Raw genomic sequence first — 22,317 nt, forward strand, 5'->3', positions numbered from 1 at the left:
GGTAAGCCAATCAGAGGTAGAGTTGGGCGGTTGTTCAAAAGCACGCATAGTCAGACACACAACGAACAACACAAGCGAGTCAGTCAACAAGAGACAGATATGGCGAGCCCAGATGAGGGGCAATAAATGTGAAAAATGTCCAAAACATCAATTATGTTATTTGTATTGATCCACTATGTAAGGGATAATGTAGAGCGAAGAGGTTTTTATAGGGAATACAATCCCGACAGGGTGATCCGGTCTTCAATCAGCCTGAGCCTATTCGCCCCGCTCTACATTATCCCGCTTATTACATGGCTACACTTACCAAATAAATCAACAGTTTGACATAATCTATTGATTTAAATAGGATGGCGTTTGATTGAGGCTAATCTCACTTTTTTTCCCATAGCAGCATTAAAATCGTTTAGATTGGTGTACATTGTTTCTGTTAATAAAGCATTGTATTAAGTGTCCATTTTCTTATATATTCAGATTTATCATAAATAATTGAACATGCACATGAATTGGGGGTGGAGGGGGTAACGCATTTGTTACTTTCTTGAGTGTCTAGTTACTTTTATACTTTGTAACTGAGTAACTTATTTAGTTAATTTTTGGAAGAAGTAACCAGTAACTGTAACTAATCAGTAACAGAAATAGCCAATTTATTTTCTGTTGATCGACAAATTATTTCAAGAAACAAGATAAACCATAACTTTTGTTGGTTTAAAAGAAAACTCCAAAAAGATAAGTTTAGAAACTAGGGCTGCAACTAACATTGATGATAAAATGCAAGAACATTTTGAAAAATGCTCATTTTAATTTCAACGTTGCAAATTTTGCTTAAGAAATTACTTAAACGATTAATTGATTACCCAAAATAGTTTGCTAAATAATTTTCTGTTAATTGACAAATCAATTAGTCAACCAAGTGTTGCAGGGCTATTAGTTTTTTTTGCCTTTTTCGCCTTCTTTTAGTATTCTTTGACATCACAGATCCGCCTGGGTGATGAACATGAGCCTGTTGTGTACAACTATATAATGTGAACTCAAAGGCTTTCTGGGTATTAACTGATGTAAAGTGTGTGAGAGTGTCGTTGCTTCTCTGCCCAGGTCCCCAGTGCAAGTTTCTAATCCTTGTGAATGTAACAGACTGTATATCAGACTTGATTGCGTCCTTCAGACCTTCATTTCCTCGTCCAAAAGTCTCTTCAACTCTTCAATTTGTTGACTCCCCACAGATTTCCCTCTGCTCAGCTGGGACAGAGTGATTTCTTTCTCCTCCAGCAGACGTGTAAGCTCACCTGTTTGGGTTCAAAAAGGACACAAACTGACTTATCTCTCCATCTTAATCACTCTTTTTGTACATTTTTAATAACTTCAAGTTAAGAAGTGTACCGTTTTCTGTTTGTTGACGAGCACTGAGTGTAGTGTAATCACTCAGAGACCTCTGGGCTTCATCTGCTTTGACTTTATATTCATTCATTTGGTCTTCAAAGCTCCTGCACAGTTTCTCCAGATTAGCCTGAAGTATTGAGCATCGGTTATCAGGAGCAAAAGATAAACTGAGATAAGAAAACATTGTTGGACAGGCTGCCTGCAGTCCTTTTACCTTGCTTTTCAGAACACTCTCCACGTTGCTTGCCATGTCATCGATCTCCATCTTCAGCTCACTTTTCTCTTTCTCCAGTTTCTGCTTGACTCTTTGGAGGTTGTCTATCTGATCGCTGAGCTCGGCGACACTGTCGGCCTGTTTCTTTCGTAGAGTTGCGGCGATGGATTCGTGCTGCAGGGTGGACTCCTCCAGGTCCCGACGCAGCCTCTGAAACTCGGCCTCGCGCTTCTTGTTCAGCTCGGCCTGAGCGGCGGTGGCTCCCCCGGCCTCCTCCAGCCTCTCCCTGATCTCCTCCAGCTCTCGGGACACATCACACCTCTGCTTCTCCACTTTGGCCCGAGCCGAACGTTCAACTTCCATATCCTCTTCTAGCTCTTTGGTGCGGGCCTACAGTAAAATTTTATTAACTTACAAAAATGTGGGGTTTTAGGATGATTAAGAAAATGTATTGACATATTTACGTTTGTTCATCATACCTGAAGCTCTTTGATCGTCTTATGGAGTTGAGTGTTAAGGACTAGCTCATTATCGATTTTGCACTGCAGGCTGCTGATTTCAAAGTCCTTTCTGAAAATAGATTATTTTCAGCACAGAAAATATTTAAAATGTAATTGCTAAAAAAAAAAAAATTCCCACCAAAAGGTTTTAAAGGAAAGGGGCGCTATTTGCTTTCTTGATGAGAGTGCGATGAAATGAATTGATCCCACTCTGTTTGTATGGCAAGTATGGAGCAACAGCCAGCAGCTAATTAGCAAAGCTTAGCACAAAGACTGGAAATGGGGGGGAAACAGCTAGCCTGAGTCAATCTAAAGGGTAACGTGCGGTATCATATTATGACGTGTTGTCATGATCATGAGGTTGCCAGGCAACCACTGGAGAGTCAAGCAAGTAACCTCCGTAAAATGTTGAATTGATGTTCTGATTTTTCAGTTTTCGTTACGATTGAATTAACTAGATATATCGTGCTGCTGCTTCCGAGGTGGGTAGGTAGATTTTATTACTTTTGGACAGAACCAGGCGAGCTTAAACTTAATTGGACCCACTTTGTGGTTCCCGATCTTCGTGGCACTAAATCATCAAACTTTTAGTTTTTTTCAGTAGTTGTTCTAGCTTTTTGATTGATTGTTATCTTTCTTTATTTGATCTTATTTATTTTTTTCTGGTATATTTCTTGTATTTTCATTCTCCTTTCATTTGGCTTGTAAGCATCTTTCACTACAAGATGTTTCAAACACAGTTTCTGGTGGAATACAACCAGTACATTTGTTAAGTCACCTAAACGTATCAAAGTACAATTCTTTCAGTTAAGTTATTTTAACGATCACTTAGTCTCAGACTAAACAATGTAAGATCAAAATTACCCTTTCAAGTGCTAAAGATGATCTGTTTCACTGTTTTCACATTACAGCGACCAAAAATGTAACTGTACATTACCCATCAAATTCAATTCAACAAACTATTTCCATAATTCCTGTCCTATCAGAAGTGTGATCAATGTAGACATCTTACCCAATCCGAGATGAAAGAAACAAACTTTTATTGCAACGTTACTGTAAGGGTTTGTCTAATTTTAAATACTGTTTAAAAAACTGTAACATAACTGAAGGAAAATTGATTAATGTAAATATTGTAAACGTTTTCACTGCACTAATCTGCATCAATTTGCTCTTCTGAATTTAGCCATAAGTCCAGATCACAATATATGTTTTTATAGTTCATGCACCATAGGAAAAAATGTCTTCAATGTCTCATCCACACTACTGTATTGTATGCTCTGTAACAGCAGTGGTCCTTTGTGGCCCTGAAGGGTTGAGCACTACTGTAAATTACCAACACTAAGGTTGTGGGTTCAAATCCCACCTGTGGGTTCAAATCACATGAATCTCACACCTTAAGGTGGTGATTCGGAATTCAGATATGCATCGGACTATATCAGGCAAAATAAACAACCATACATATGGTATATTAGGCAAAGGTTTCATTGACTATATGTTATGAACAATGCAAAGCACAGTGTTAGTAAAAAGTATTTTAACGAAAGAGAAGAACATCCTATCCAAAGCATGTACTTTGTATGACCGTGGTGTTTTTTAATTTGAAACTGGTCTTTCTAGAGTTTTTTTTTTTCCTACACAGTCAATGTTAGATTTACTTTTTTATGATCTGGGGGTTTATTTGTACTTAAGGTAGTGAAATATTACCACATACTTGTGAGAATAGTACCATAGTGCCAGAAACACTGTAATAAAGTCAGTCCATCCATCCATCCATCCATCCTACTTTTTGAGTCTCTCCTCCATTTGCTGTCTTTCATTTGCCAGGTCCATGATGGTTTCCTGAGACAGCTTCAGATCCCCCTCCAGTTTTCTTCTGGATCTCTCAGAGTCTACATTCCCCTTCTTCTCCTGCTCCAGTGAGCCCTCCAGCTGCAAGGGACATTCAACCAGCACGTTAAGCACTAAACCAAGGACACCGAACCAGGCTTACAGTGGTGCTAATGACCTTGGTGATCCAATTAATAGAGAATTATTTCATGGTCCAGACTTACGTCATCAACCTGTTGCTCCAGCTTGATTTTGGTCTTCATCAGAGAGTTGACTTTATCCTCCTCGGCCTGGAGGTCATCCAGCGTCTGCTGGTGCACCTCCTGCAGAGCTTTCATCTCCTTTGAAGACTTCAGCAGTTTTTCCTCCTGAGTAGTGAGCTCTTCTACCAAGTTCTTCACCTAAGGAGATAATCTTTGGTAACACTTTATAATAACCATCCCTAATAAATGGTAGATTGATACTATTGTGAGTATGAATGTTATGGGTGTATGTATTCCAGTTTATGTAATAATCTTATTAAATAATAGACCCCAGGAAGAGTAGCTTCTGTTTAAGACAGACAGAAGCAAATGGGGATCTTAATAAACTTCGTTAAACTTTAGTTAGTAGTTATTTTATATTATATTGTAACAGTTTCTGTTGCTTAGTTTTATTTTGCACATATTTTGTATATGTTATGTAAGTATTTGTTATTAATTACCAAATGATTTTTAAAACCTTTAAAAAAAACACGTGTTAACTATTATTTGGATGGTTATTATAAAGTTACAACAGAGGATCATAATACCTTGTTAATAATTAATGAAATTCTTTTTACAGCATCTATAAACGTACATTTTTTTAATGTTCTTAAAAAAAACTTCTAATACTATAATATAAAAAAACAGCCAAATTCAATTAAAGTCGTGAACTGATAATTTATTCTACTTGTGAAGAGCATTGTATGGAACTATCCACATTATTCCTTTTGACAATTTGGTTGATGGAAGCCCAAATTTCTTATACAGACATTTTTTGAAAATGGTTCAAATTTGACCTGAGGACAACAGGAGGGTTAAGAAGGCATGACATCATCAGCGGCACCTTATTTTCGGTGGCGTATTTCTCCTTCTCCACTTTAACGATGGAGAGTTCCAGGTCATCGATGTCTCTTTTGAGCTCCGAACATTCGTCCTCCAGCTTCCTCTTCTTGGCCGTGATTTCGGCGTTGATCTCCTCCTCTTCCTCCATCCTCTCGGAGAACTCTTTGACTTTGGCCTCCAGGTGGATCTTGCTCTTTATCAAACCTTCGCACCTCTCCTCGGCGTCGCACAGGTTCTCCCGTTCCTGGAGAGCAGAGGCAAAACAAATCAATTAGAGATGATGGTTATTCCTCTGGTTCATTTCCATCTTTTTAAACTTTTTTTTGTCTTCCCATTTCATCAACATTGGTAAATACTTAATATAATTTATTGTGAATAATGTCACATTTAACAGTTCATTCTGTGAGAAGTGTGACAAAAGTAGTTCTCATCCATTCTATTTGCATCCAAAATTGCAACAGATCTTGAGACATTGCTTCTCATAATCTGAGAAGTCTGACACAAAAATTCTAAATTTTTCCCGACCAATTGCTATATATTTTATTGCATATATAAAGAATTTTTTGACATCTTTTTTGTTAGTTTAGTGTGTTTGGAATATTCTGTATGTTATTTATTATTATATTTTTTCATGTGTGTCTGTCTTAATCATTATTCATATTTATTATATTTATCTTTGAAAATGTTGTAGCACCATCATCATTTGTATTTGGTGTAATCCCCCCCGTCTGCTGTCGTTCTATTTATTTCTACTTTTACTTTGTTGAATATCACTCCTTTCCCTGCAGGGACCAATGACACTCTTATCTTACATTTCTATTGATTATAGCCTCTTTCCGACCAAGAAGTTACAGGACCGTAGTTATAGGATCTGTCCACTTCTAAACAGTTCTACTAACTACTTGTCATTTGCATTCACACTGGCCAAGATGCCATAGGAACTGACCTTTTGTTCTTATAACACAGCCTTCTAACCACCACTATGCAGAAAAGGGAACAGACCCTGCCCTGAAGTAGGAGCTGAAAGAGTTACAGGAACTGTGGCCAGAGGATCTTAAAAATCCCCAAATCTGTCCAGTCGGAAGACGAGAAAAAAAGGGTTCTATGGACGTTATGTTCCAGGAACTGCAAAAATCCCTCCAGTTGGACAGCAGCTTATGTAGTTGCTGAATAATAAAAAAAAGCCTTTCCTCTCTTGATCTCCTTATCTGACAGAATGAAATCAATACAAACACAGCACGTTGTTGTTGTTGACATACTGCTTGGATTTGAAGGTAAAGGTCGTTCTTTTCCTGGACAAGCATGACCATTTTCTCTTCCAGCTCCTTCCTCCTGGCCTCCGACTTTGCAAAGTCCTCTGTGAGTCGTGAGAACTTCTCTTTCATGTTCTGCATCTCCTTCTCAGCCTCTGCGCTTCGTAAGAGCGGCTTTATCTTAAAGAAGAGCCTCATCCAGGGCCAGTTCTTCACATTCATGAAGGCGCGGATGTTGTACTGGATGATGAAAATGGACTCTCTACGGAGTGAAAAAGCAAAACAATAAAGCCTTTTTTATAACAAATTATTGTCAGGATTTCAATGTGTCTCCATATTTCCATTATCTAAGACATTTTCACTGCCTACAATGCCTAAATGGCATGAAGATATTTGCTAACATCATGTTGTTCATGTTATCTTAGCGTTAGCATGCTGACATTAGCTAATTAGTCCTAAACACAAAGTACAGCTGAGGTTGATGGGAATGTCATTAGTTTTGCAGGAATTTGGTCATAAACCATTCGGGAAAATCCCAGCTTGACTTCATGGTGGCGCTAGAGAGAAGTCAGAGGAGCAACAAAGTCAATAGCATTAATCCAGAGAGGAAACATGAATGGCTGTACAAAATGTCATGAAAATCCACAGTCGTTGACATATTTCAGTCTGGACCAAAGTGTTGGGCCGACCGATCACCATTAGCCATCCGTAGCTTCCAGGGACGTAACGATAAATCGATGGAAATCTCTATCCTCAAGGATCCAATATTATCGATACAAAGTGAAAATATCGATACAGATATTCATCTTTATGTTGATATAGCCATTCTTTTTCAATAAAAAAGCATTGTTTGTTTAAAATTTAATTGTCTGGAAGAGTTTAGTAATGAAATTGTCAAATCATAATTAATTGCTTTTTGTAATTGTAACTGAGTGTGTTAAATGTGTATATTGTCTCGTATCGGTCGCAGGCCCCTGAACTGAATCAAATCTAAATCTTTTCGTGGCAGTTGTCCTGAGAATTGATATAACATTGTATCGTGATATAACGTGTGCTTTACACTCCTAGCTGCTAGCAAGTCCTAAAATACATATTAATGGGAACTTCAGATTCTCTGCTATCAACCATCAAGTTAAATAAATGTGAGCTAAAAGATAAGTTCTGCTGTATTAAAGAAACCAATTTGTCAGTGGACCTTTTCTTGGTCATCTCCTTGAGCCGGAGCCTGGTGATGTAACCTCTTGACACGGCCTGGAGACGAGTCATCAGCACAGCCAGCCGCTCGTCCCTCATCTCTTCCAGGAGACCCAGCAGGCCGGCTTTGAAAAACACCTGTATGTCGGGAAGATACCACATTTAAATGGAAATGTATTCAATATCATTTGAGACATTTCTTCTGATTCTCTGTGCCAAGGTTCAGATATTAGTTAGGTAAAAAAAAAAATGTCCACTGAATTTCCCACGGATACAATTATTTAAGGTGGTTCAGAAGCTGATGAATTCATAAATTCATTTATTTTATTTAAGTGTAACATTATGGAACAATTTACGTTGCAGTGGTGGAGGAAGTGCTCAGATGTTTTATTTAAGTAAAAGTAGCAATACCACAGTGTAGAAATGCAAGTAAAAGTCCTGCATTCATACATCTTACTCAAGTAAAAGTATATATATATATATCTATTTATATATATATATATATATAGATATAGATATCTATATATATATTTAGATATAGACATCTATCTATCTATCTATCTATCTATCTATCTATCTATATATATATATATATATATATATATATATATATATATATATGGATTATTGATGCATTAATGTGTTCATCACTTTAATGTTGCAGCTGGTAAAGGCTGAGATCTTTTGAATTACTTTATATAGTGCTGGGTAGCCTCATCTATAATAATCACATCACCACATATTAGTGGATTTATATTTGGTATTAATGATCTGAATCTGCAAAGTAACTACCCCCTTAAAATAAATGTGGTGAACGGTTCAATTGTGGCTTTAATAAGTAGTGAAGTAACAATATAAAGCAGCAGAAAATGAAAATCCTCAAAGTACACGTACCGCAGAATTGTACTTAAAGCAACACTAGAGAACTTTTCCTGCTTCGGTCCTCCTACAGGTTGGAAGCGGAATTGTGAATCGTGCAGTTATAGTCGGTAGAGAGCCGGAAAACAAATACAGAAGTGCCGTTCACCCTGTTACGAGTTAATGAACCACTGAAACGATTGTGGAAACATTATTTTAAGGTAAAAAAAGTTCTCTAGTGTTTCTTTAAGGACAGTACTCGAGTGAATGTACTAAGTTACAATCCCCAACTGTCAACTTGTAATGTCACAGTTTATGCTTTTACTGTTACTGTAAGTAGCTGGACTCTGTTGCTGCATGATATCCAATAAATACTAAGTAACAATAAGAACACATGAAACAGAACTGACAAGATACCTTTGTGTATCCAAATCTATACTGCGCATGGTCCACATCAATAGAGGAGAGCAGTTTCTCTGAAGCCTTCTTGCTGTCAATAAACTGCCCCTCCGGGATCGCACTGGCATTCAGAATCCTGTATCTGTCGAAAAGAGAGTTGAGGTTCAAATATAGGTGAGTTTCAGGGTTTTGTTATTAGTGTGTGTGTGTGTGTTACCTCTGCTTGAAATCTCCATAGAGGATCCTGCTGGGGAATCCTTTTCTGCAAATCCTGATTCCTTCCAGCACGCCGTTACAGCGCAGCTGGTGGAGGACCAGATGGTGATCCATGGACCCTTCATGGAATACACATTTTAGTTCAACACATGTTAAGTTAAATGAACTAAAATCTGGTTCATTTTCAGAATCAGAATCAGAAATACTTTATTGATCCCAGAAGGGAAACTCTGTGTTGCAGTTGCACAAATAGTATAAATATCAGAGTAGAAATATGAATAAAGAAATACAAGGAAAGTGGATATGTACGGTATTTACATAGTTAAAGTTTGGTCTGTTTTAATGGCCCCCCCGTATTTGTAGTCTGGCTTTACATCATGCTGTACTTTTTAAAGGAATAGTCTGACATTTTAGCGAATAAACGGTAACAATTTGCTTTCTTTACAAGAGTTAGAAATTGATACCACTCTCTTGTCTGTTCGATGAATATGTAACTGGAGCCAGCAGCTTGTTAGCTTAGCATAGCATAAAGAATGGAAGCAACAGGAAACAGAATCCACCCACCAGCCCGTCTAAAGCTCAATAATTAACACATTATATCTCCTTGATGTTATATAAAGACGTACAGACTTGAGAGTGGTATACATCTTCTCTAACTTTAGAATAAAAATAATTCTTCTTACCTGGGGTCTTGGTTTCATTAGGGATAATGCATCTTACAAAGTGTGGATGTGTGGACCGGAGGTTGGCCATCAGTTTGTTCAGGTTTTCCTGCAGGTGATGAACAGATTTTTGCCTTTTTATTAATTAGTCTTCATGTTAACTTAAAAGAATGTTGTTGTTTTTTTTAAAACAAGTTGGTATACGTTGTTACATGTCAGGCAGTAGCCAGCACGGATGCATGGACGTTAGCTTGCCAGACAGAAATGAACAGAGGTAAACTAAATGAAATTGTTTCAAGGTACAACTTGGGATAGAGAGATTGTGTCCTCTGAATTTCTTTCTTGAAACTTGGGAGCCTGAAGTGCAGTTTACATTTACAGTTTACATAATTAAAAGCCACACATGGTGGCATATCAATAATGTTTAAACTCTGTGCACCTATATTGGACTATAGAATAGAATAGAATGCCTTTATTGTCATTATACACAAGTGCAGTACCTGTGCAACAAGATTGAAGGTTGAGATTGATTTCTCAATTTAGACCAAGAAAAGAAAAAAGTAAGTGATAACATTTTTCCTACCATAATTATTGATTGGCACTGTAGATAAAAGTCTTAGAAACCTGCTTTCCACGTAAAAATTGGGGGACGTAACTTTTTACATGAATAAACATTTTTAAATAAAATATAAAAAGAGAAAAATGGAAAAATGAATAGAATAGGGGGGTTGGCTGGTCCAAGCAATAATACAATTTGAGTAACTAACACCACTTCACCAGACTGACACCAAAAAAATCCATCAACGTAATTCCTTCAGTCATGATCTAACTGTTGATTATTACCCTAAAAAGTGCAGAAACCGTCTGGAAAGAAGACCCCTTTTTCTTGGCACTTCTCTTACTTCCATCAGCAGCTACAGAAACACAAAAGAAACAACATAACCTACGTATAAAACTATAGTCAACATGATCTCATTCATATGTGTCATTAAAGGTGAACTGACCGTCAGCAGCGGCATATGTGGCAAAGAGCTGAGGGAGCAGCTTCAGGGAAGCTTTTTGGTAAAGCTGCACCACAGTGTCGTTTAGCGGGTCTTTGTTTTTCTCCAGCCAGCCGCTGATGTTGTAGTCTACAGTGCCGGCATAATGCACGAGTGAGAAGTGGGCTTCGGCCTTTGCTTTGGAGGGCTTGGGCTTCTGAAAGATGCTGTTCTTCCCCAGGTGTTGGTCGTACAGCTTGTTCTTTAAGGAGCCGTCTGTCGCCTTCGGAAACATGCACTCCTCTTCAAGAATAGAAAAAATACCCATCGGCTGCAGGAAAGAAAGCCGAAAAGTGTCGGAATGCGCACAATCATTGTCAACATGAATATTTGCACAAAAAGATGATGCACCTTTTCAATGAGCTCAATGCAGGCTGCCAAGTCCATGCCAAAGTCAATAAACTCCCACACAATTCCTTCTTTCTTGTATTCCTCTTGCTCCAACACAAACATGTGGTGGTTGAAAAACTGTTGCAGCTTCTCGTTGGTGAAGTTGATGCACAGCTGCTCCAAGCTGTTCATCTGGATTAAACAACATTGTTTCATTGGAAATAGAGATTTATGGAAATATTTTGTTTTATTTTGTGTGAATCCTGTTTACCTCAAAAATCTCAAACCCTGCGATATCCAGGACGCCGATGAAGTGCTGTCTTGGAAGTCTGGTGTCGAGCTGCTGGTTGATCCTGGTGACCATCCACAGGAACAGCTTCTCATACACCGCCTTAGACAGGGCGCCCATGGCATTGTTCACCTATGATCAGTCATTTATTAGTTTTAGCTCCTTTATATGCTGTTGGGTAGTTTGATCTACAGCATTTTATGCGATCATCATATGTTTGCAGCGTTTCGCTGTCCTCTGTGAACCACGGATCTCTAAAAATTCAACTTTTCATGGTGTCAAAAAAACAGCCCTGTTTCCAGCTTTGTGACAATGCATTTTCCAGCTGATCCAAGAGGCTTTTAAAGGTTTTATTTAGCTTAAAGCTATAGTGCGTAGTTTCTGCCTCCCCCATGAGGAATTCTAAGTAATGACAACAAAACTGTCAGCGCATCCACATAATAAAAGCCTTCCGTGATCAAGCACCAGCCCCACCCCTCCCACACGCACAATTGCTTTTAACCAAGGAGGACACAGAGGATTAATAAAAACATGGTGAAGAAGAGGTGATTATCTGACTTGCCGGACGACACCATTTTCTAAACATACAACAGCCATACTGAGAAATACAGAGAGAGTTGTGTGGAGCTGATAGTCTCAATTACCTTTGTAGCAACTCATGTTGCATCGGCTTGAATGTATCGGACGTTCATTAATATAAAAAAGTTAGCATCTGGCGTCTGCAAAAGTTTGGACACCCTGCAGAGTTAATACCTTGTACTTCCCCTTTGGAAAGCTGAGACCTGACAGCGTCATGGATTGTTCTCAATCATTGTCTTGAAAGACCAGGTGATGTCAGTCTTAAGGTTTTAATGCCCAGACTCATCTGACCTTGCCCCAACAATCAGCACCATGGGTTCTTCTAAGCGGTTGTCTAGGAAACTGAAACTGAAAACAGTTGACGCCCACAAAGCAAGAGACGGCTATAAGAAGATAGCAAAGGGTTTTCAGATGTCAATATCCTCTGTTCGGAATGTAATTAAGAAATAGCAGTCATCAGAAACAGTGGAAGTTAAAGCAAGATCTGGAAGACCAAGACAAATATCAGACAGAACAGCTCGCAGGATTGTGAGAAAAGCAAGTCCAAACCCACATTTGACTGCACGATCCATCCAGAAAGACCTGGCAGACACTGGAGTTGTGCTACACCATTCAGCTACAAAGAGATACTCGTACAAATCTGGTCTTCATGGAAGAGTCATCAGAAGAAAACCTCTTCTACGTCCTCACCACAAAAATTTGCATCTGCAGTTTGCAAATGAACATATAGACAAGCCTGATGCATTGTGGGAACAAGTTCCGTGGACCGATGAGGTTAAAATAGAACTTTTTGGCCAGAATGAGCAAAGGTACGTTTGGAGAAGAAAGGGCACCGAATTTAATGAAAAGAACCTTTGTCCAACTGTTAAGCATGGGGGGGGGGGATCAATCATGCTTTGGGGTTGTATTACAGCCAGTGGCACAGGGAACATTTCCCTAGTAGAAGGAAAAATGGATTCAATAAAACAAGGTATTAACTCTGCAGGGTGCCCAAACTTTTGCCGACACCATTTTTTAGTTTTTTGTCATTTTGAAAGTGTAAAAGATGGAAATAAAATCTATTTTTTGTGACATACTGTATAATACAAATGTCTAATCTGTCATTTGATGCCTTTTGGAAAATTTTCAATTTTTTTCTTGGCTTCTTTATGCACATTAATAAAAAATTTTACCTGGGGTGCCGGAACTTTCAAACCCCACTGTATGTGGTTTCCACTAGACAGGAGGGAATGACAAACTGTAATCTCCATTGAGATGTCAGAAAAATGTAGTGGAGTTAAAAGTACAATATTTACCTCTGAAATGTAGTGGAGTAGAAGCATAAAGTTGCATGAAATGGAAATTTTCATGTAAAGTACAAGTACCTCAAAATGTATGCTCAAGTACAGTACTTGAGTAAATGTACGGTACCTACACTCCACCACTGCCTATAATCAAACATCATCTTTTAATTTCCACATTTTGTTAGCTGTAGAAACAATCTTTACCTGCTGAGGAGTCTGACCCTTTGTGACATACTCATTCCCAACCTTCACTCGAGGATAACACAGCGCTTTCAGCAAATCAGCAGAGTTCAGACCCATGAGGTAGGCGACTTTGTCTGCCACTATGGGATAGAAAGTGCACGTGCACATGTGAAGCACATCAAATGCTTAAAAAGTGTATGTTGCAAGCTGTAATGTTGCCATACTGGAGTCTAATTAGGTTTAAATTTAGCTCAGACGTCTCACCCTCGGTGCCATCGGGCTCCGCTTGCTCCTCCCGCTGCTTCTGCTTGAACTTCATGTTCCCATAATGCATCACAGCGCCAGTCAGCTTGTAGATGCCGACCTTTTCATCCACGCTAAATCCCAGGATGTCGATGGCACTCTGAGGAACAGGTGCGGATGTGATCAGAATTGTTATGCTTAGTTTAGTAATAATACAAAAAAAATGTTTACAACATTATTTGTATGGATAGTATTGATAAACCCTCCCACTAGCTGAATTTACACTGAAAATAGCAACAGGTTATGACCACATACACATTAAAGTTTAACATATATATATACACAACAGATACAAGTTTAGTCTGGTATCTCACTCCTCATAATGTTGTATCAATCATCTTAAATTCACCACTGGCCATAATAACATATTGTCCATATATCAACTATTATTGATATTTTGTCCTTATGATACAGCATGATGAAATCCTGTCATGGGTTCAACTTATCTCTATTTGTGTCCCTGAAGCGAGATTGGGTGTGCAGCAGGTAGAAAACATAAGACATAAATACACATTAATGAACATGAAGTGGCTGTCTAAATGAAATTTAGAAAGGATGTTTACCTATAAAAGGATATTATCATTTGAGCCTTTGCACACTCACGTCAGTGGCCATCAGCTCCTCCATGTCATTGATGCTCAGCACAGTGAGTTCACCCTGGCTGATGAAAGGGTAGTCGTATGGGTTGGTGGTTATCAGCATCATTTCTAAAAATGTAATACAAAAAGTACTGATTTCTCTATGCAGGATCAGCAGCTACAGTGGATCTGGAAGTGCAGCATGACCAATTTACTTTATTTACCAATTAACTCGGGCTTCTTGTTTGACAAGATTTGATAGAAGATGTGATAGCTTCTCTCTGCCGGCAGCTGAAAGGTCACTCTAGATTTTTCCAAAAGGTCTTCAATAAAATAAATTTGAGCACAAACAATATAAGAAAATCTATATATATATATATATATAGCAGTGGGATATCAATAAAACTTATGTAAGCAAACTCACATGTTTCAATATCAGCTGATGCCAACTTCCCCTTTGTTCCAAAGTGGATGCGGATGAATTTTCCCTGCAAAAGTTATTCAATTATGTAAGTTTGCCATATGAGCTTTAATATATTACAATTGACAATTGCTCTGATATTTGGAAACTGAGTGCCACGGGTGAAAAGTTACTAAGTACAATTACTCAACTACTGCACTTTAGTACCATTTTAAGGTACTCGTTTAATTTTTATCCTTTTTACTCCACATTATATTTTATATTTTTTAGAAAATATCTAAGTATCTGAGACTTTGATCACTGGGGAGAACTACCATCATAATTATTTTTTCATCTTGTTATCTACTGATTAGCAAGTTATGATCTCATCATGTAACAAAGTTGTTTTCTTGTAACATCAGATTCATTTTCTCAGGAGATTATCAAGAGATAACCGGGTTAACAAATGAATTATAACAATAACAATTGTCAGCTTCTGTACTCAAATTTGAACCTACAAATCGAGAGGAGTTGTCGTTCCTCACGGTCTTGGCGTTCCCAAAAGCCTCCAGTAGAGGGTTGGCCTGGATGATTTGATCCTCCAGAGTTCCCTGTGAACTCAAATCACAAGTGAGAACTAACTGTTTCAACACGTTTTTATATCTAATCCATACGTTGTCAGAGTGTGAGATAGGTGGACCGAACCTTCATTTTGCTGGCAAGTTGCTCTTTCTTGCTCAAGTCTCCGAATGATGCAATTGTTGCAAAATACTGGATGACTCGCTTTGTGTTGACGGTCTTCCCGGCTCCAGATTCTCCACTGGCAGAAGAACAGCGTGACATGAGTGATGGGAAATTAAAGAATATTGAGTTTTTTAAAAGTTTGACAGCACATAACGCCAAACTCACGTGATCAGGATAGACTGGTTCTCTCGATCTGTTAAAGGGAAAGAAACTGGGTGAATGTTGATATAGAGCAGCTGTATGGGAAGTTTAAACCTGTTGAATTCTGATTTACTTTGAATTCTTAACTTGAACTTTGAATTATCTTTTTTTACATTTTAGTTATTTTATCATTTTTGTCTAATTTTAATCAAACGTTGTAGTTTTGGTCAGAGGAGATCCTGTAAATGTCTCTATGTTCTGTTCTAATTATTTGTTGTCAAATGTCAAATTGTGTGACATCTTCGTAACAAACTGTCATTAAACACCCTGATGGTTCTGTCTTTAGATAATTTGGGGCAGTTTTAGTCAGGAAAGATTTGGGAAATTTGACTTTACATCATCTTAAATTTCTATTATATATATATATATATCATCTTAAATTTCTATTATATATTAATATTCTATTATATACTATATTATTTCTTTCATTAAGTGCCCTGATAGCTGTGTATTAAAACCCCAGAAAACTTGGTTTCAAATCTTAAATTTTCCCGTACTACATACAATTTTCATGACTTAATGTGAAAATAATCAAAGTTAAAGTGGTTAAGGAAATTAACTAAGTACATTTCCTCTAGTAGTGCATTTAAGTACAATTTATTTTGAGGTACTTTTCTACTACTTTATACTTCTACTCCACTGCATTTTGGAGGGAAACATTGATTCTACTTTTAACGCTATTACAATAATTTGATAACTTTAGATACTTTGAAGATTCAGATTAATATTATGCATAAACAAATTATGATGTGTAATTATAAATTAAGATAAGACCTTACTGATCCTCTGGGAAAAAGTGATGTAGACATTAATGCATAAATAATTATAATTCAATAATATCATTATTATTCTGATATGGGCCATTCTGCATACTTTTGGAACTTTAAGGATACTTTGATGCCAATGCGTTTGTACTTTTACTGAAATAAGTATTTCTACATTGGCGATATTGCTGCTTTTTTTCTTTCGGAGGATGTTTTACCTTTAGCATAAACGCAACGATGCTTATAATGTTACAATAATATCAAGGAAGATTCAATCATTTATGTAATAAATACACAAAACTGAAGCAAATGGGGCAACGCCTGTGAGCTAGTTGAGGCATCCAACTCGAGCTGCACTGTGTGCACACACGCCTCCCTCCCCGTATCATTTACCAAAAACACCCCCTCGATTTGGCGCTCTATGTAAGCTGCACAATTTCCCCTTCTCTGCCTTGTCAATGCTTCTGCTGCCCTGCACCTGCATCGCTGCCCGCTGTTAGCTCCACCACCCTCCCAGCATCCACCTGCAGGCTCCGGCTAGGGGGAAGCCGCCAAATACAATGTTCTGCTGTTATAATACATATTTCAACCGTGAGTGGTCTGACTGTACTGCAGTTTTTCAGGCAAACGTCAGGTACGAGTGGTAAGACTGGACCTGTGAGCATGTACTGGTATGCGCTGTCAGAGATGGAGAAGATGTGTGGGGGGGCCTCCTGACGTTTTTTCCCACGGTAACCGGCCACCACCTCTGGGTTGTAAACCGGAAGCCACTTATAGGGGTTCACAGTCACGCAGAAGAGCCCAGAGTAGGTCTGTGAAGAAATGAGAAGAGAAAAACCATCACCATAAAGAAATGATTAATTAAGTAGTATGACGTGTGGTGCAAGTACATAGTTACATAGATCATCCAGGCCACGTAGCGCTCTTTGAGGTTAAAGAGCACGGCAGGTTCATGCAGATGCGTCAACAGGGCCATGTCCTCCAGCTTGTCAAACTTAGGAGGGTTCATGGGGCGGATGTCATCCAGGTGCACTGTGACAACCTGCAGGAGGAATTCAAAAGTCCATTGAATTGAATGACCCATAAAAACAGAGCATATGGGATGTCAGAATTTAGTAAATGCCTAGGAGTGTTTCCCTGGCTACTTTACCATCTCAGATAAGACTTAGAAATACGCCCACCTTTCCATCCTCAGTCTCCACAGTGACCTTAGAGCCATCTTGGCTTTTGATTTTCCCTTTCACATACTCCTGCTTCGGATCAGGCACAAAGACGGCTGTTTTGGCATCAAATGGCATGTTTTGTGCTGCGATTCTCTCCCGCTCTGATTTGCGGAGGTATGGGGCAGCCACCCCGTATATTTCCATCTCGGCATCGCTCATTTTATCTGGCTGCAGGAGCGGTACAAAGAAATGCATGTAAAGGTGGTTAAAACTAAACAGAAGTTGGTCAAAATGAAAAGAACTGGATGTAGCATCATGCTTACCACAGTGCTGCAGATCCAAAAGAAGATTCCCCTCTCTCTACGGCTGCTAATAGTTTAAGAAGAACAGCACAGACGCCCATCGGCCAAACAAGACTTTTGCAGCTTTTATAAGCAACGGTCGGGCCTCTTAATGCAGCCTTGTTCTCCTATATTTGGAGAGCTGGCTTCTACGTCACCTTAAAAAAGTCAAGTATGTCCATTTTATATTTACAACTGTCTATGTATAGCTGTATTGTGTCACTTTTAAACGGTTTCAATTGTAACCCTTCAGACCATCCATTAAAAAGCAATGAATGCTAAGGACGACAGCTTAGAGGGCTTACGGTCCCGACACATCGGACCTCATTTTCTGGGATCAGGGAAGATTAGGTTCATCAGGGCATCGCTGAAATTCTGGCATTGGCTGTCTGGAGGGCCGAGCCGATCGCAGACAATTAGCTGGGTTTTGCGTGGGGAGCAGCTGGGCAACATTTAGCACATTCCAGACCGAGGCCTGTCGCAGTTTGATGCATATTTAGCATTATGTTCACCTTCCTCTGCTCATTAATGTCTGTAAAGGCAGCTTGAAAATGGTCACGTGTAATGTGTCTTGTGTGTGCTGCCTTCCCTTGGTGGCTTTATGGGGAATACATATTTTTATAAGAAAAGCTTGCGCTACAGACAGGTGTTGTGAAAATTTAAAGACACTGGCTTTGATCAGAAAGCAAGCATCTAAAAGTTGCCAGTATTATTTCTTAGCTTCAGAAACTCTCTTCCCTTTTCCTTTCTGCTAGCTAAAAAAAAGACTATCATGTTGCATTATGGGAAGTGTGGGACCTACTGTCCTAACTTAGGAGCTAAAAGTCTGGATATCTTGTGCCCTGCTGAATCAGTTTTGACCAATCTTTTAATAATCCATTTCTGGCCTCCAACTTTGTGGTAGTACATTTCTAGCAGACCCATTTAAGAAACTATTCCATCTAACTTAAAAATACTGCAAGAGTATGCCCTGATGACATGAAAGAAGCCTTTTATCTTCTCCTATTTTATGCTGTATTCTCGAGACTCAATCCAACTACTATATCTTATTTATCTTGTTTACAAAAATGTTAAAACCTCCTGCAGACACATTGCTCCAGTACCGACGTCTTTGCACCACTGAGATCAACAGATTTTCACCCTCTTGCACACATCCCTCGTTTGTTATCTGACTTTTTATGTACTTTTATCTCATTTAAAAATCACTTTTTTAACAGCTTTGAAACAAACTAAAGTAATCAAGTAGTATTTACTTTGGCACATAATCTCCATTGCCCTTAGCCTGCTCAATTGTTTTTTTTTTAAATTCCTTAACAGAGCAAAGGAAACAATATGGAATTTAGAGGGAAAAGAGCAGGACGGTATGGGAATTTAGTCTGGCAGTGCATCACAGACATCCTAATTGGTGCTGATTTAATAGCCTCTTGATGTCACTTGAAGGTCTGGAAACAGCTGTGATTATAATTGGCTCTTGGTGAAGAAGCGCGGCCGGGGCAGGCAGACTTACAGTACGCCGACCCCTCGGTCACGTCTCGACATGGCAGCAATTGTCTGCGTGGACGTTTGACTGCAAGGGGGCCACAATCTGTGAATTCAAGGGTCACGGGACAAGAAAGAGAAGAAGCAAGGAGAAAATCCCTCATCAGCTGGTTGTGTGAGAGAGAGGTCGATGCCTCACCCCGGGGGGAAAATAGATCTGACGACGGGTGCGTCTGCACAGTATTAAGGGGTCAACGGGAGAGACAAGGACTGGCCTGGGAGCAAAGCTACTGCCACACACCGGGTACATGTCTGTAGAGGCACATCCAAAAAGATGGAAAACACATAATCATGGTTCTTTGAATGACAAAACAGATGCAGATTAAAAAAAGATTTGCATTTAAGATTATCACTCATAGGCCACTGGACAAGGTTTAAATCCAGCTTCTTCACCGATCTGTTTGGGAACCAAAACTAGAACAACCAAGAAATAACAAACTATAAATACCTTGGTATTGACAGCAGGCTGGATCAGCCCAGGCCTCACAGATTTATCCAAATGTGTTGTTGCTCTCCCTGTTAGTTTATGCTCACAGGTATGTACAGGTGTGTTAAAATATATGCAATTTGCATTGATTGACAAATAAAATAAAATAGAAAATGAACTGTTGTCTAGAAGCAAATGTTGGCTGAGTTACTTTTACTTGTCTGATTCCACTGTGACCTGTGTCGCCAACATCTATACTACAGGATTAAACCTGTAGTATTCAGTATGTATTTGTTTATTGCATATTGTACAATATATAATGTACTTCGTCCTTTTGTACAAACGGCAAATAATACAAATATGCACAGTACATGTTAATAAAACTGTTACCTTGTTTTTCCAAAGATTAATGCAAGTCTCAATATTTTTTTAAAGTGAAGTTGAAAGTTAATTAAAATTATATTCCTAAAAAAGGGTCTAAAATCGCCTATGCATTTACCACTACCCTGTAACTGTGGCCATAGTACAGTAGCCACAGGTTAAAAATGTGATGCGTGAAGCTACCTGTTTCACCCATTTCCAGTTTTTGTGCTAAGCTAAGCTAATCGGATGCTAAATGTAGCCTCATATTCAGCCCACAGTAAGTATGAGTGGTATCAATCTTCTAATTCTTGGCTCAAAGTTGAATAATCATTCCCAAAATGTTTTTAGTCACTTTTTAATGTGCACACTATAATGAGTGTATTATGGAATTAGAAAACAGCTATGGGGTCTTTGCACACATATTCTCACTAAGAACTAACACAGGTGGTTGGAATCAATATTGCTTTCAGGATTAGAAAATTAAGAACTAATCTGACTTCTTAAAGTGTTTCAGAAAGTCACTGAGTAAGTTCTATTCTTACACCTGCTTTCATGCATTTATCCGGTCTAAACGAGGCCTTTCCGAATGAATGCTTGGAAACAAAGGGAAACAAGTCTCAAGAGAGACACTGACGTTTAAAAATAAATAACATCAATCTACAAATCAATTTGTTCCATTTTGAGCGGTCTCTCTCTCCTGCAGGAATGAGCGTGGTGTCTGGCTGCTGAGAGCTCAACAACTGCTGTGTTTGCTTTTCTAATCCGATTTCTAAAGGAGGAACACGACAGGTGTGCAGGCAGAAAAAAGATTATTAATAAAATCAATGCTGGCTGGTGGCAAGTTCATGTAATACATGTAATGTTTCCCTCAACATTGCTCTTTAATATTAATATAATTAGAGGTTTTTTTCCCCCCACTGAACAATTACTGGAAGTCAACAGCCTCCTCCTCTACCAAACAGGGAGGTTTTAAATGATATTATCATTCAGTGGTTAACCTCCGTCTGAAAGCAATTACTCATTATGGGTGAGCTCAGTCTTCCTGACAACACTAACAAGCTAAAGGAGCAGCCTTATGAAATTAAATATTCAGTCCAACAGAAAGCAATTTTTGCAGAAACCAAAAACTTAGTAGCCTAAACAAATCCTCTCAAAGAGATCAAAACATATCATTGTCATACCATCACTACTGTCCAAAAAGATCTTTCTCTGTTTTGTTGGACCACATAAGAAATGTAAACATTTTTCACCAGCCTCCTTTTTCTCAAAATACATTTTTTTTTAAATATTTGACCCTTAATTAATGAAGAAAATAATGATAAACTTTTAAACACTTCCACCAACACTGAAGGCAGTTCAGAAGCAGCATATAAGGTTTAAACACTATGTGCACATTTAATATCATGTTGAGGTTATCTTACAGGAGAATTCCGGTCGATTCCAACACGTAGCTCTGTTTGGAAATTTGGAGTGATGTCATTAGCGAAAAAGACTAAAACAATCGGTGCTGTCTAAACCTTGTTATCCTCATGCTAGCGTTAGCACCCAAAAGGCTTAATCAGGGCAAGTTTTAAATGTGTTTTTAACCTCTAAACATGTTCAAAATGTCATTAAAAGGTCCTACTCATGTGCAGTGATTCCTTCTGAGTGAACTCAGTGAATTTGACGGCTGTAGATGTCAAAGAAATGCATTAAGTTGTGCTAATTCAGCTGTGTGTAGTTCCTGGGTTGAGACAGCAGTTAGAGAGCTTAGGGACCGTCTACAAACTACAACACAGAAAAGAGATAAAACTAAAATATGTAGGCTATCAAGTTAATGATTAAATAAGGTAGTGTCTTCAAACTTACCTCAGTTATAACTTGTCTCCTGCTAGTTGTACTACAGCACTTACAAAATAAGCATAGGCCTATGGTAAGTTTGGAGACACTACCTTATTTACATGTTTTCAGTCACCACTGTCTCTCAGGAGATTAAAGCATAAGCACATCAGAAAAATGAAACAATTCTGCGTAAAAACTGCTGCGGTGGGCTGTAGTGTATTTTCTTCTATTACCACTGGGAGAGTGCTGTCAGATATTCTGCCAGATGTCACTCTTTTTGACCAAATGTCCATTAACTTCCGCTTTTATGTTGGAATTCTAACCACCGGTGGATTTCTGAGGACTAAGGTTAACTGCTCCTCAGATCTCTGCAGGGTAAAT

At 38.6% G+C, this 22,317-nt stretch overlaps 2 protein-coding genes across 3 annotated transcripts in view; one reads left to right on the forward strand and one right to left on the reverse strand.

Moving 5' to 3' along the window:
- Positions 1 to 17,690, reverse strand: part of LOC116703455 (myosin-1B) — a 24,791-nt gene extending 7,101 nt beyond the window's left edge. For both annotated transcript variants that reach the window (XR_004335441.1, XM_032538202.1), the window contains exons 1-27: positions 17,464 to 17,690; positions 17,181 to 17,324; positions 16,938 to 17,094; positions 15,483 to 15,510; positions 15,279 to 15,393; positions 15,092 to 15,184; positions 14,598 to 14,661; positions 14,398 to 14,496; positions 14,199 to 14,302; positions 13,557 to 13,695; positions 13,314 to 13,432; positions 11,230 to 11,379; positions 10,980 to 11,150; positions 10,593 to 10,899; positions 10,432 to 10,502; positions 9,610 to 9,697; positions 8,928 to 9,045; positions 8,729 to 8,852; positions 7,455 to 7,591; positions 6,266 to 6,521; positions 5,008 to 5,250; positions 4,146 to 4,322; positions 3,878 to 4,023; positions 2,074 to 2,164; positions 1,595 to 1,984; positions 1,381 to 1,507; positions 1,168 to 1,286 (exon numbers count right to left, since the gene is read on the reverse strand). Coding sequence is in view for 1 of the 2 variants with exons in the window: in XM_032538202.1 (XP_032394093.1) it covers positions 1,168 to 1,286; positions 1,381 to 1,507; positions 1,595 to 1,984; positions 2,074 to 2,164; positions 3,878 to 4,023; positions 4,146 to 4,322; positions 5,008 to 5,250; positions 6,266 to 6,521; positions 7,455 to 7,591; positions 8,729 to 8,852; positions 8,928 to 9,045; positions 9,610 to 9,697; positions 10,432 to 10,502; positions 10,593 to 10,899; positions 10,980 to 11,150; positions 11,230 to 11,379; positions 13,314 to 13,432; positions 13,557 to 13,695; positions 14,199 to 14,302; positions 14,398 to 14,496; positions 14,598 to 14,661; positions 15,092 to 15,184; positions 15,279 to 15,393; positions 15,483 to 15,510; positions 16,938 to 17,094; positions 17,181 to 17,324; positions 17,464 to 17,664 (3,978 nt within the window). In the remaining variant the exon portion in view is untranslated. The remainder of the gene's footprint in view (positions 1 to 1,167; positions 1,287 to 1,380; positions 1,508 to 1,594; positions 1,985 to 2,073; positions 2,165 to 3,877; positions 4,024 to 4,145; positions 4,323 to 5,007; positions 5,251 to 6,265; positions 6,522 to 7,454; positions 7,592 to 8,728; positions 8,853 to 8,927; positions 9,046 to 9,609; positions 9,698 to 10,431; positions 10,503 to 10,592; positions 10,900 to 10,979; positions 11,151 to 11,229; positions 11,380 to 13,313; positions 13,433 to 13,556; positions 13,696 to 14,198; positions 14,303 to 14,397; positions 14,497 to 14,597; positions 14,662 to 15,091; positions 15,185 to 15,278; positions 15,394 to 15,482; positions 15,511 to 16,937; positions 17,095 to 17,180; positions 17,325 to 17,463) is intronic.
- A 2,475-nt stretch (positions 17,691 to 20,165) lies between these two features.
- map2k4a (mitogen-activated protein kinase kinase 4a) overlaps positions 20,166 to 22,317 on the forward strand; it is a 30,431-nt gene continuing 28,279 nt past the window's right edge. The window contains exon 1 of the mRNA XM_032538205.1: positions 20,166 to 20,186. The gene's annotated coding sequence lies outside the window, so the exon portion shown is untranslated. The remainder of the gene's footprint in view (positions 20,187 to 22,317) is intronic.

This window comes from Etheostoma spectabile, chromosome 15 (genome assembly GCF_008692095.1).
Source record: "Etheostoma spectabile isolate EspeVRDwgs_2016 chromosome 15, UIUC_Espe_1.0, whole genome shotgun sequence".
Classification (NCBI taxonomy): domain Eukaryota; kingdom Metazoa; phylum Chordata; class Actinopteri; order Perciformes; family Percidae; genus Etheostoma; species Etheostoma spectabile.